General features: G+C 32.8%; 1 protein-coding gene across 4 annotated transcripts in view; it reads left to right on the forward strand.

Moving 5' to 3' along the window:
- LOC138710214 (beta-1,4-glucuronyltransferase 1-like) overlaps positions 1-14,101 on the forward strand; it is a 622,862-nt gene that overhangs the window by 590,498 nt on the left and 18,263 nt on the right. For 3 of the 4 annotated variants that reach the window (XR_011335176.1, XM_069840873.1, XM_069840875.1), the window contains one exon: positions 1,891-2,108. Coding sequence is in view for 3 of the 4 variants with exons in the window: in XM_069840873.1 (XP_069696974.1) it covers positions 1,891-2,108 (218 nt within the window). In the remaining variant the exon portion in view is untranslated. Of the gene's footprint in view, positions 1-1,890; positions 4,214-14,101 lie in introns of those variants that run through there. The other variant, XM_069840874.1, reaches the window with a different exon arrangement.

Here is a 14,101-nt window from a genome sequence, read left to right on the forward strand (position 1 = left end):
CAAATTAGCAAATGAACATATTGCTGGAGTGAAATATTTTTATGTCAATAAAGAAGACATTTGTCTCACGGAAGTGGAATTATGGAACGATTTAATAACTCTATACGAATTCCTGGTCCAAGAGATAACCACCCTTATGTACCATTAGATGACAGACATTTGAGAGTTTCCAGAGTTTCATTGCCATATAAATTCGTTGATATACCTGGAATAAAATAGGCATGAGGTATAATAAGGAAGATAGCCTTTAATATGCAATAAAATGTCATGAACCAGAGTCAGTAAAATTCATTGTCAATGATGCATGTCAATGATAAAAAATGTTGTATCTCTTCCAAGAATGGAAAATACAAGACAGTTTTATTTGTACTGAAAGGACAGATAATGTATAATCTTCTCTAAAAATTGTATAATGTTTTCCATGTACCCTTTCACACAATAAATTTAAAAAAAAATATACCTTAAAAAATACATTTTGTTTTCATTTCAGCTGAGGTCAAACAGTAGATCACGATATCTCACATGTCAGAATGAGTCAATACAACACCACTATAACTGGAAGAAGTTTCGTGAATTTCTCTACAGCAGCCTATCTGTAATTAATTTTGTTTCCTTTCAGACAGAGCGCCAAAAGTATGTACACCCCCCGCATACTCAATTGAACATTTCTCGAAAACTACTGTGCAATAGAAAAAAAATTATGTTTTCCTTCTTATGATCCATCAATAATTGTTCAGACTAAGTTTCACTCAAATTTGGAATTTGACCGCCACAGGTTTTCGGCGAAATTTGTTGATTTTAGATGGAATGACTCATATTCATGTGTATTGCGGGAACTGCCCTCTTGCACTGTTGAACCTTGAACTGCAGTTTAAACGTCAGAAAACTGCCGATCAAGTTAAACTCAAGTTAACTCAAGATTAACTGATAGTTAAAGTTTATAATACGAATCAGAACGAAAAACTTCAGTTTAAACTGAACGTAAGGTTTAAATGGCGTTTGTAATACCGGCCCTAAGTCAGCAAATTCACAGGCGAATACAAAACAGAAGCTCCGTTTTTACATCCTAGCTTATCTTCTTTCTCACGGGACATGCTTCAACATACGAAAACATTTGCAGATTACCTGCTATCAGTCTAGCAATCATGTGTGACAGTAAAAGGAAGCGATACTCACTAGGCTATGAAGTTAGATTTATGAAACAAGCCGACGTAAGTGCAACAAAACAAAAACTGAAATTGCAAGAGATTTATAATAAATATGAATAACATAAAAAAATAACAACTAAGATACTCTAAAGTCTGAATTCTTGGTTGAAGAAAATATTTCATAGTAGTCTAGTTATATGTAGTGCATTTTATATTAAAAATTACAATTCTAGTCACCTATTATTGAATAAAATACATCTGTACAAGTTAAAAGAAGCCCTAAGTACTACCTGGCCTCTATGTGCTGTTCAACTGATTCCTAGTGATTTGAAAATTATCTTACATTCAAAACTTTTCTATACGTAGTTCTGAGTTCATAATAAAATGTGTTGAAAAACTTTTTAGTAGTGACTATATTATCCTTCCTTATAATAGGTAATAGCTCATCAAGTTTCTTTCTGTGACAATGTTTGTAAAGGACATAATTCTAATGATTAAAATAATATCTTACCTAGTAATAAAATTCATTTCTGTAATGTGACAGTGACAATGGAAGGCCTATTGTTATTCAATTGACGTGAGTAATGAAATTAATGTTAACAGTTGCTGATTTGTGATTTTTACTTCAGATTTTAGTCGTTATGACAGCACAACATTGATATTATCACTTTAAAACGAAAATACATTATTTCAATTCTTCTTAACCTTCTGTATAACTACGATATTTATTCTTTATTTACAGGTGTACGAAATGTTCGTTGCTGGATATCAGTTCCAAGTATTATCGCCAATATTCACTTGTCACTGGGGACTACAAAATAAGAAAGGAAGACCTTCATGGAGAGAACGCCAGAACAGTATGAATAGGCGTCACTTTGAAACCTTCAAGAGTGAAGTATTTGCGAGGTATCGTAAAGATCCTTTGAAGATGCTGTCTCCGAAGAAATCTGGAAAGAGACGGTAATAGATATAAAAGTTATATGGTTAAAGTTTTTAAACATCCTCTTGTGCTCATTTGAGGTATACAGAGATTTCCGTCTGTGGGTGCCTGTAACGAATGTGCTTAGTCTGAACTTTTGGTGATGTGTATTTGTTTTGGCACCAGATGTAGGGAGCTCAAATTTCCGGTGCTATAATGGCATAATATATAAGGTATAATCAGCCAGAGTAATAGCTCAAGACTTAAAAAGTGAGCAATAACGCGGTTGTATCGCGTAGTTCTTTGTCCAGAAGATGATGAATGAAAACAACGATTAAGATCGGTTCATGTCAGTCCACCAGAAATTGGGGCTAGAAAGGATAATAGTGTAACTCATAGAGCAGGTTGCCTGCTCACAAACAAAACTCGATTTCGTGTAAAGAAATATAACGCTAATTGAGATGTTTGCTTTTCTGTCGTCAATTGCCTCCATGTTTTCTTGATGTTTGGTAAAAATTAAAAATTTCCTGTGAACTGTGCTATCTAATAGAGACGAAAATACTAAGACGTAGAAGAAAATTATTATTATTATCATACTTGGGGATTAATTTCTAGACGTGGTAATATAAGTGTAATTCATAAATGTGTACATAGTCTACGAAAATTTTTCAAAAGATTGCAGAATTTTTGTATGATATTAGTTTGGAACTGGGTGAAGATCCTTTTATTAATATGGCATACATATATAGGAATATTCGTAATATTCTTTTCTCTCTCCTCAAACCCTTTAGAACAGGCCTGCACAAGGTTTGCGCTCTCCGAGCCGGCTCGCAGCTCATGAGCGGAATACAGATATTAGCTGCGCTCTGTATAAGGGTGGACTGGAAGAAGGGGTGGATCACGTACAAAATAAACACAAAAGGAAATACTGTTACGAGTGCTTATGAAATGAATTCCCGTTCAGTGTTTGCAAAACTATCTTGGACTATTATTAATTAATAAAGAAATCTTTATTTTACAGAAGTAATAGAAATTCTATAGCTACTTAAATGTACAATATCATTTTGTTATTTTTTATTTATCAGTACATCAAAACGAGGTTTTATCCTGTTGGCAGCTGAAAGGAACAGTAACCTACTGATCATAATGAAACATCAGTTAGAGATGTTCGATGTCTGCCTTTATTAAAGTTGATTATAGAAAACAGTTGCTCACAAATATAAATGTTGAGCCAAACATACCAATTATTTTCACATCCAGCCTGTGTAGTCGTGAATATTATTGCTAATGTTTAGTCTTGTAAAACTCAACCAGGCTAGTACTATTATTCAAACGATCTTTAGCCCTTAGGTCACATTGAAGATCAATAAGTTCCAGCTGTAAATCGTTAAATGTTAAATGTTACGTTCCGTATTTTAGATTCCTCCATACTGTACTGTAGCAGTAGGTAAGTAACGTGAAACAGTTATTGAGAATAGGCCTACACACTGCACTGCACTAGATAGCTGAGTGGTCGTTTCCCTCTCCTCTACCTATAGCAAGTCTGTCATTCTGACGTATCTTCCTCTCCGTTTCGGCGAGCGGTAAACACCGCTGCGCGCGCTCGTTGAGCGCTGTTTGTGCAGGCCTGCTTTAGAAAGTTTTACCCTATAAATTATTAATTACCAAATCTGTTTTTTTAAACAACAAATTCTTAGGCGTACTATATTTTGTTCGATAAAAGTTAAAATAGAAATATATTTTAGTTAATCAATTTTCTGTGCAAAAGTAATAACTAAAATGTAGACTATAGAGTTAATCCCCTTAAGGTAGTCCTAACTTTTAAAACCTGCGTTAAAAATTATAATCATTAACATTGCCACTGAAAGTTGCGTTATGATTTCCTTTAGTTCAGAGAAAATTGAACTCGATTTTTGGGAATTTTGACATCAGTAACAGACGTTGCTTGAATGATTGCTTTTTCCGCTCAAATAATGGAAAGCACTCCTCTGTTATCAATGGAGTGGAATTAGTGATGGCCGTGAAAGGATTTGTCTAAAGGTATAATATTTGTTAGTGTTTTTAACTTTAATTATAGGGTAAACTAGGGTCTGTTGGACAGTCGGGCATGTTGGAAACTCCGTGCTTTAACGTGTTACCACGCCACTTGTGGGCACCACATTCAGCTAGAAGTCAATGACGGAAGTAGGCACGAGTGGGGCTACTTCCTTCATTGACTTCTAGCAGAACGTGGTGCCCACAAGTGACGTGGTAACACGTTAAAGTACAGAGTGTCCAACATGCCCAATTGTCCAACAGACCCTAGTTTACCCTATCTAATTAATAAATTTTATATAGCATAAATATTGTAAGACAATAGAAATGTTTAAAATCTATGTTATACTTTATAACGAAATTAGTGCAGGTTTCCTTCTTGATCATGTGTCTGAACTTTGAAGCACAGTCACCGCGACACAGAATATCGGGTTTCTATCCACTATTCGTTAGAAACTCGGCAGATGACTTTTTATCTGAGGGGTCAAACGTAACTGCAGACTCATATTTTCCATAGAAAAAAGGGAGAAGAATGAAAGATGCTGTATATTAGGATCGAGCAATCTTCTATCGATTACATCTCGCTCCGTCTACTATTTATAAAGTTTTCGTCTCTGTCATAGCACAGAAACATTAAAAAAAATAACAATAAACCTGAATTTATTCGTCGCTGATAATGCTGTTGTAGAATGTTACAGAACTATGTAATGTTATTAACTATTACGTAAAATGGAAAACATAACAATCCGTGACATTCTCTCATTATGTATATAAATTAATAGATGAAAATCGTTGCCTTCATTGTTCGGAGTGCCATAAAAATGCTTCTCTCTGGTATAACTTCTGTGTTATGCAGACTTCTGACAGTAATTCCTTTATTGCGAAAGTCTGTATAAATTTTGGCAAATTAATACATGACACCGTCAAATATACAAGCTTTTGTACTATATCATAATTTTTCCTCGGTAATTTCTTCGCCAATTGAGTCATTTCACTATTGTCACTACTGCCACTACTAAGACAACACTCTTTACAGTAAAAAAATTAAGTAGGCCTAAAGCTATTCTGCTAATATTTCTTGTTATGTGTGATGTGCTGTCAGAATGAATGTCGAATACAGCGGTGTAGGGTGTTGCTCAGAAAACTGAATGTGCGTCAACATCGGGAATAAAACCGAACTTATTCGAAATAAACTTCTCAGAAGGAAGAAAGACGTAGGGAATGGGTATAAATAAATGAGATACAACGAATATGATATGAATGTATACGGATTTGTTTTTCAGACTATTTGCAATATTGTTACAGGTATGTTAGTTTATTTAAAAACTGTAAGAGAAATGCAACCAAAATAGCAATTAAAAACTGAAATCTGTACTTTGCGCAAATTAGAAAAAATACGGAGAATAATATCCTCTGATTGAGGTTCTGGCTGATATGTACATTTATTATCAGGCAGTACATCTCACTTGACGATATGTGTTAGAGGAAGAACAATTGTTTGTATGCATCTTAAGTCTGACTAGTGTAATATGTACTATAGCTAGTTGGCGATGTATGCAATGAAGGGGGAAAGGAACAGGCCACCCTACTCCATTATCTCCTGGCCTAGTTGCCTCATAAGTGGTGCCTCCTTAGTATCACTTATGAGGTTCAGACCTGTCCTCGGACAGTTGACTAAACAACAAACAACAGAGGATAATAAGAAACGTTTGAACTATATTAGTAAAGCAATTGCATTACTAGACGAGAAACTTCGTTATTGTCTCTCTGTAATAATGTAGGCAACAAACATACGAGTATGATATTAAAATTCCTCCCCTTCTTCAGACATAAATGTATATTCACTTAGGAAAAAAAATGAAAATGTTTAGGAAAGGCGTATGTAGTTAGTGTCTCTATGTGGTAATATAAAACTAAGCGTCAAATAATTAATCATCATCTCCTCTCTGTTGCCACTGATATGGACCGGTCTTTATGGAGTGTTAATTACCTACCTATATGTCAGATGATTATGAATTTTGTACCTGGATATGAGTCATAATCCGAATCTTCGTGTTATAGGAGGTATAACAATTCTTAAATAGGAATTTAAATTCATATGTATTGACAGTTGTTTACATTTGCTCATATTAAACCAATGATTTTAAAATAGTTACTGGAATGAGGAGACTTGGAATTGAGTTAAATCTGAAGAACTAAACAAAGTACATTATTTTGAAGTAGTATAGGCCTGTTATAATTAGGAATTGAGTTATAACAAGAAATTATATCATTAATAGTATTGCCCGTGTATATTTCGTATTGTCCAGATCCTATTCTGACCGTCGCTCTTCGGTGATAAATTTCATTTTCAAATTATTTTGAGACTAAATAATAATTATGATATATTTTGTACAGAAATGTATCTCTGAAAGAAAAGAAAATATTTTGATTTGTACAAATTATACATAATATAAACAATACTAACATATTGGACTAAATAAAAAGAACACATGTTTCATAATTATTGTACTAAAGCAACATTTAATTCAATACCAAATGATTTAGGGTAAACTGGGGTCTGTTGGACAGTCGGGCATGTTGGACACTCTGTCAATGACGGAAGTAGCCCCTACTTCCGTCATTGACTTCTAGCAGAATGTGGTGCCCACAAGTGGCGAGGTAACACGTTAAAGTACAGAGTGTCCAACATGCCCGACTGTCCAACAGGTCCTAGTTTACCCTACATTCGAAATAAGACAAAATCACACCTTGTAAATATGGATAGTAGCATTTCATGAATAGGCCTACATAATATGGTAAATGTAATTTTTATACTTCCGTTCCTATTGTAATTATAATCTGACTACTTTTATAATACATAATTTGTAGCTGTATGTTAAGTTACACAACGCAGAACTGCACGCATTGTATTTGTCACCTAATATAATTAGGAACATTAAATCCAGGCGTTTGAGATGGGCAGGGCATGTAGTACGTATGGGCGAACCCAGAAATGCATATAAAATTTTAGTTGGGAGGCCAGAAGAAAAAACCTTTGGGGAGGCCGATACTAGATCGGAGGATAATATTAATATGGATCTGAGGAAGGTGAAGTCTAATAGTACAGACTGGTTTAGTTTTGCTTAGAATAGGGACCGATGGTGGGCTTATGTGAGAGCTGCAATGAACCTCCTGGTTCCTTATATACTGCAGGATACATGGATCTTCATTAGGACGAAAGTATTACTATTTGTTTGTATGCCGTGCTTAGGTGTACTCGATAAAATTGAGTGAAATTTTGATCCCACAATGATAACAAATTACTTATCGTAGTGTAAACAAATGCAGTTACATTTATAATATTGACTACTATTGCTACTATTACAATTATGATATTATTCTCACTAAAAATGAAGGAAAACTGAAGGAAATTTAGGTAGGCCTATCAATAATAAATTACATTTCCAACATGACAAAATTTAAGAATGTTGCATGTAGAAATAAACAATACGTACTACATCTTTATATTTTACAAATAGTATTAACAGTAAGTTAGATTTTTGTCTATAAAAAATTAAAGAAAATCATATTTAGGCATAAGAAATAACATTTCGATTTCAACAAAATTTAAAAAGAATATAATTATGAGGGAAAATTGCTCAATTAAATACGGTCTATAATTTCACGATTTTGAGCGCAGTATGATACTTTGTGGGTTTGTAATGTGTCGTAAGTATTGTATAATTTTATGCAACATTTCGGAGTCTTGTAGAATAATGAATCGAAAAATAAGGTCAACGTTTTTGTCATTTCTAGTGATGGGATCGTTACTTGGCTCCGAAACTTTATATATTTCTGCAGCTGCAAAAATTCACATATTCGCACATATTTCTCTATACGTAAGTTTTATAAAATGGAATAAAATCAACTTACAGAGGCAACTGTTCAGTGAAAAATAAATGCCACATCTCATAACATAAAAAATAGGAATGTTGATTAGATTATAACCAGTACATTTGATTAAATATACTTTAAAATTCTGTATGGTAATACCTAATTTATTCCATATTTTTTGTCTGAAATATGACAGACTTAAAATGCAATAAACATCACAATTGATTTTTGTAATATAACTTCTATTTTACGGACAAGTCTAAATTTTCTACACATTACATAGTCTCTAGACCTATACTTTGATTTTGCAGGTAAAAAGAATGATGTCATACGATGAAATTGTAACATAAAAACAAAAAAATTGTGAAACATCGCAACAGTATGAGTTATTTATAGAAATTAATGACTTATTAAAACTGCAAAAGTAATAATGCATTTAATACCGAAATTGTCATAAAATATCTACATATATGGGTATAGAAGAAAAGGTTAAATTTTTAAATTTCCAGAAATTGTAAAAATATGAAATTCAATTAAAATATCTTTTTTTTACAATGGTGCGTAAAGTTTCATTTTACCCACTGTTATCAGTGCGTTAAGTGAGTCTTTAGAACACTAATGCGTAAAAAAGTAAGTAATCACCTTACGCACTGCTATTCATTTTACGCATTGGTGAAGAAAATGCAATATTCAATGTATAAACGTAATTCAATAAGAAATGAATGCATTACCTAGCTCTTTCATAACATAAATATTACACGTAACACAAATAAGTAACAAATTAAACATTCTTATTTAATTTTTATCCCTTATTATTCTAAAGTTACATCTGTAGTATTCATTGCAGTAATATGCAGCTTTCAACTTTTCCTACCCGCTTTGTTGATTATGAAATCGTGATCATGAATAAAACATGCTGTAATTCTATAGATAGTTATTTCTTAATGGTTCTGAGTTTAGACGGCTGTGAAATCTTGATCTTATAATCTCTCCAACTCTAAATATTTATTTAATATAATTTTGTGCTATCGTAGAAAACTTTGTATGAAACTCATTCGTAAAGTTATCTTTCTGTCCCTAATGTTTTTGTGATACTCATCTTCGCCTCCTTTGAGAAACTTTACACTCGGGCCAAAAAGAGAACCTTCACGAACTTTTATCATAAAAATAACTATTTTCGTCAGAGAATGTGGTTTGTTCGCTATATTGTTGTCATGCAAATAGAAATGAGCTTACAGTTTACAGACTTATCGTGCACATTTTATATTCATATTATATTTTTGCAATTTATGATCAGAAATTCTGCAAATGACATTTCTACAGTATGGACCAATGTCTCCGAATGATTCTGTCGTTTGAAATTTGTTCTCTGCAGGTATCATTTTTATAAAACAAACATAAATTAAATTTTAGACATCAGCAACTGAGCTGGAGTGAACAACGTCATTGCTTTCGACACATAAGTAAGTTATTATTTTGTGGACAATTTAACTGAAAACTTCTGTAGCAATTTCATAATGTAAGGTTCTTCTGTAAGCACTGCATTACGACATTGAGATTAACTATATTTTTATCGAGTTTCACAATATGTAATGATTGAATGTACATAGAGATAAGAAATTCTCACTATTGGAAATGATAAAATGCTGGATAGCGCATGGAAATAAGATAGTCATTCTGTCGACGAGCGCTCACCTACATAATTTTGAAGGCTCCTCAAAGACACGAACAACATCGAATCATTGTCAGTAATCTGATCCAAGGAATGCCCAAAGTTATGCAATTTTTTACGTATAACACGTCTTTCCCCACACCGAATATGGGCACCAGTTCCGGGATGCGTGGTGAAACAAAAATGACAAATTCAATTACTTACGGTAGCAACAGTATGAGCCACAGTCGAATGCTAATGTTAGTACCCAGGTCATGAAGAAATGTAACTTGTGTGACCAAGTCCATCGACACCACCCCCCTCTGTCACGGGTTTGAGAGCACCAAAGTTGCGTATAAATTATTAGTGCTGCGCAAGTTCTCCGTTTATCTCGGTGTCCAAAGTAGTTACACACTTGAACCATCATTCGTTTGAATTGTAATCGCGGGTTCTGCCATATTAAAATGACTATTAAATTTTTGCTACGTCATACTACTTTGGACCAATAAACGGTACGAAAGGACGTGTTTCAACTAATCCTGGTTGTTTATCGCTAAAATTTTATCACTTTCCTAGTATTTGTTTGTTTTTATCACTTCCCTAGCATTTGTTCTTTGTTTTTCAACATTTGAAACTCTAAATTCTTTACACTATTATAAAACATGCTTTGCGATCGTCATTTGTTTCCCACAACTGAAAATGACGCGTTCGTTCAAACGTTTTCGTGAAGCTAACATTAGTGAAGTATAATTTTAGTAAGTCAATTAATACCTATTTTATTTTATTAGAGTACTTTATTTTTTCTAATCTTTATATACTTTCTTCTGTTTTTATTGCCTCACTACCATTTGTTTCTTTGTTTGTCAACATTTCAAACTGTAATTTCTTTACGGCACTATAAAACATATTTTGCGATCATCATTTGTTTACCGCATAGATAGTCCGGCTCCGTTCAAAAGTTTTGGTGAAGCTCATTAGTGATATATAATTTGAATAAGTCAATTAATATTTTATGGTATTAGAGAACTTTATTTAAAACTTTTCAGAGATAACCTACCTCCCTTCAGTTGCTGTTTTATACTTGAACGTTCAGGCTTGTGTTATTCATTGTCGTGTCATTTTTCCGCGAGTACAGAATAATAGTGTTGTTTAATAGAAATGTCGAAACTTGTGAAATTAGGTTTAATGAAGCAATTTGTGAAAGATCTAGATAAAGACAGCAAGTAGTTTAAATATCTCATTAATCTATGAATAAATTAATGCTGGTATATTCATTGGCCCACAAATTCGAAAATTGATGATGGACCTGCAGTTCCAGAATACTAGGAGTGAAAATGTAAAGTACGCCTGGAATGCATTCTGAAACGTTGTTTTTAAACTTCCTTGGAAATAAAAAAGATCCAAATTTTGTTAACATAGTGAAAGTGATGTTACAAGGTTTCAAAAAGACTGGTTGGAATATGAGTGTCTAAGTACATACATTTCCTTCATTTCCATTTAAATTATTTTCCTGATAATTTAGAAGGTTTAAGTGAGGAACAAGGTGAAGGATTTCATCAAGGTACAAAAAATGGAAATGAAGTATCAAGGGAAGTGGAGTGTTAACATGGTGGCTAATTGCTGGATGTTGAAAAGGACTGCTCTGAACAACATTCGAAAGATCAAAAAGGAGAAAATTTGAAGTTCAGTATTGAGATAAGGCTATGATTGTGATTGTTAATGGTTAATGAAAAATTGTAGTCCGGCATTTTCTCACAAAAAGCTTGTTGAAAATAATTTTAATGACGTTGCACAAAGCTACAACATCATTTCTAGGTAGTAATTAATGTATTAGCTTTTATTCACATTTTTATTATTTCTAATAAAACCTGCCGTGCTGGACGAAATTGGAGATTATTTTAGAATTCAGCACAAAAAAATCCTTTTAAGAAATGCATATCAGATGCGAAACAACAGAAAAAAATTTCAAAATGTAGACCAGTGTAATAAACACACAAAATACACTTGAGTGAACCATGGGTGAAACATTTTTTGTGAGCTGAAACTAATTTCGGAATGTCGCTTCATATGAAGAGGAAATATATTGCATACATTTCATTAAATACGTCTCTAACCACAGATCCAAAATCTCTGTTTGCGAGTTAAAAAAAATAAGACATCCAAGCTAGCACAACTGTAGATTCATTACCCGAACTGGGTAAACGTACCGGTGTATCTCCGGTAAGCTGCAGATTTTTCCTTCCATGTATTTCGGTACTATTATTTCTAAAACAATTAATAATAGTAATAATAATAATAATAATAATAATAATATTTTATTGCTAGAACAAAGATACATACCTTGTTTTTATATAATAATCACTCTAGCACCACCAAAAAGATTAAGTTACATACTCGTATTCAGGGACCATTTTACATCATTTTAAGACATTTTATGAAATAGAATAAGAAAAACACAGATATCACAATAACTGTAACGTTAAATTTTCTTTCTAAACAATAATATTTTAATTGATTTTTAAAAATAAGTAGAATTAGCAAATCATATATTTGGGAATTCAGCTATAATCTTGTTATAAAGTCTTTGACCGAAGTTGCTGCTGTGATTATAAGGTACAGTTGTAGTACATTTAGGTTCTGTCAAGCATATGTTGTGTGACCTTTTGTTTTTATATTTATATGAATACAAATTAAATATATTTCGGTTTTTATATACGAAATTCAATAAGACATTATTATAAATTTGAGGGATATCAAACACTTTAAATTCAGAATACAACAGCTCTGTAGGATAATCAAGATCTTTATTGAGACATATTTCTCATATTCTATTCTGTAGCAGTGTTACTGGCATGAGAGAGGTACTATAAACATTACCATATCCTATAATATCATATTGTATTAATGCGAGATAAATCATTCGCAAAGTATGGACAGTCAAGTAATTTCGTAGGCGAATAAAATAGTGAATAATTTTTATTAATTTATTGCACAGAAAATTAACATGTTTGTCCCAAAGTAAGTGTTGGTGAATTATTATTCCGAGATACGTAACTAGAGGAGATTTATTTAGAATAGGACAATTACAATTATTATTAGATGAAAATAGGCTGTATGAATTTTTAAATACATGAGGGAAATCAGGAGATTTCATACCAACAGATGTTAACGAAAATGGTACAACCGTAGTTTTATAAACATTAAGTTTAGTTAACTGTGACTACAGAGAACATATTCACATTTTGTTTTGTAGAAATTATAAGGTTAAACCGAAAAATGTACTAGTATATTACCTTGTTGTATTTGACACTTTTATGAGATTTTCATACCGGTGTTCATTATCAGTTATTTCAATTAATAAAAGCACCTTGGAATCAGAGTTCAATCTTTGGAGGAAGTAAGACATTTAATTAACTTTTATTACACCTCCTAGAGCAACTTTGGAACTTTTTTAACTGGAGCGAAATGATTATTATCAGATTCTACAGTACTCTTGAAAGAAAATTTTCTTTGGCATAATAAAGCGCCTTATAATAAAATTAAAGTCTTCCATATGATAAAGTTATTTTAGCTCAGCGTGATAAATAGTAGATACATTCACATACGTATTATAACAAGTACATACATACATATGCACAAACATACTATAGACGTACGAGTTCTGTGTTTTTATATAAAAATACATGAATAGGCCTACCACAAGTTTCTGCCCTTGCAATGGGCCTGAATAACGTTAAAAGTACTTTTTGATAACTCTAAACTCTATTGTTAAACCTATCTGCTAAGATGGTCAGAGTAACATTATAGTAGTTTGGAGTGCGGAGCCTATTTGTTCCTCCGGTTTTGTTGCCATGGTAAAGGAAAGCGATTTCCACTGTTCTCTCCTTTTAGTTTGTGTCTCTTTTACTTTGCCAGCCCCTCTGGGTAGCACTGAAAAGTTTTCTCATGCATGTCGAATTAGGTGACAAGAATACAACTACAAAATAATGAAAATTTCCTTCAAGAATCTCGATGCATAAAACAAAGAATAATTAATAATAATAATAAAATTGTACTAATTTACAAAAATTACACATTTAAGATGTAGCGAGGGAAACGTAAGAGTTCCGCACAGGGCCTTGTAGGTGGATACTTGCGGAATATAGCAGAATATGGTTTATTTAGCAGCATGCAGTAACCTTCCCTTTGCATTCAGTAGTTAAAGTAGAGAATAACGGTAGGCACTGCAGTGCAATGCCATCCTAATAAGTACATGTGGAACATGAAAGTTGTATTCCTTAAGCATTTCAATTTTCCTTGTATTCTTCCTATCTTTTCTACTAGTATTGTCTTTATTTTTCTTATTACCTGGCTTCCAAGCCTTTGGGTAATGATAATGTGCTTCATCAAAAGGGACGAATGTTCTAATCGATGTACGTCGTGTGGAATCTGTCGTAGACAAATAGGATTCAAACCCTGCTTATGTCAATGGAT

This window comes from Periplaneta americana, chromosome 12 (assembly GCF_040183065.1).
Source record: "Periplaneta americana isolate PAMFEO1 chromosome 12, P.americana_PAMFEO1_priV1, whole genome shotgun sequence".
Lineage (NCBI taxonomy): Eukaryota > Metazoa > Arthropoda > Insecta > Blattodea > Blattidae > Periplaneta > Periplaneta americana.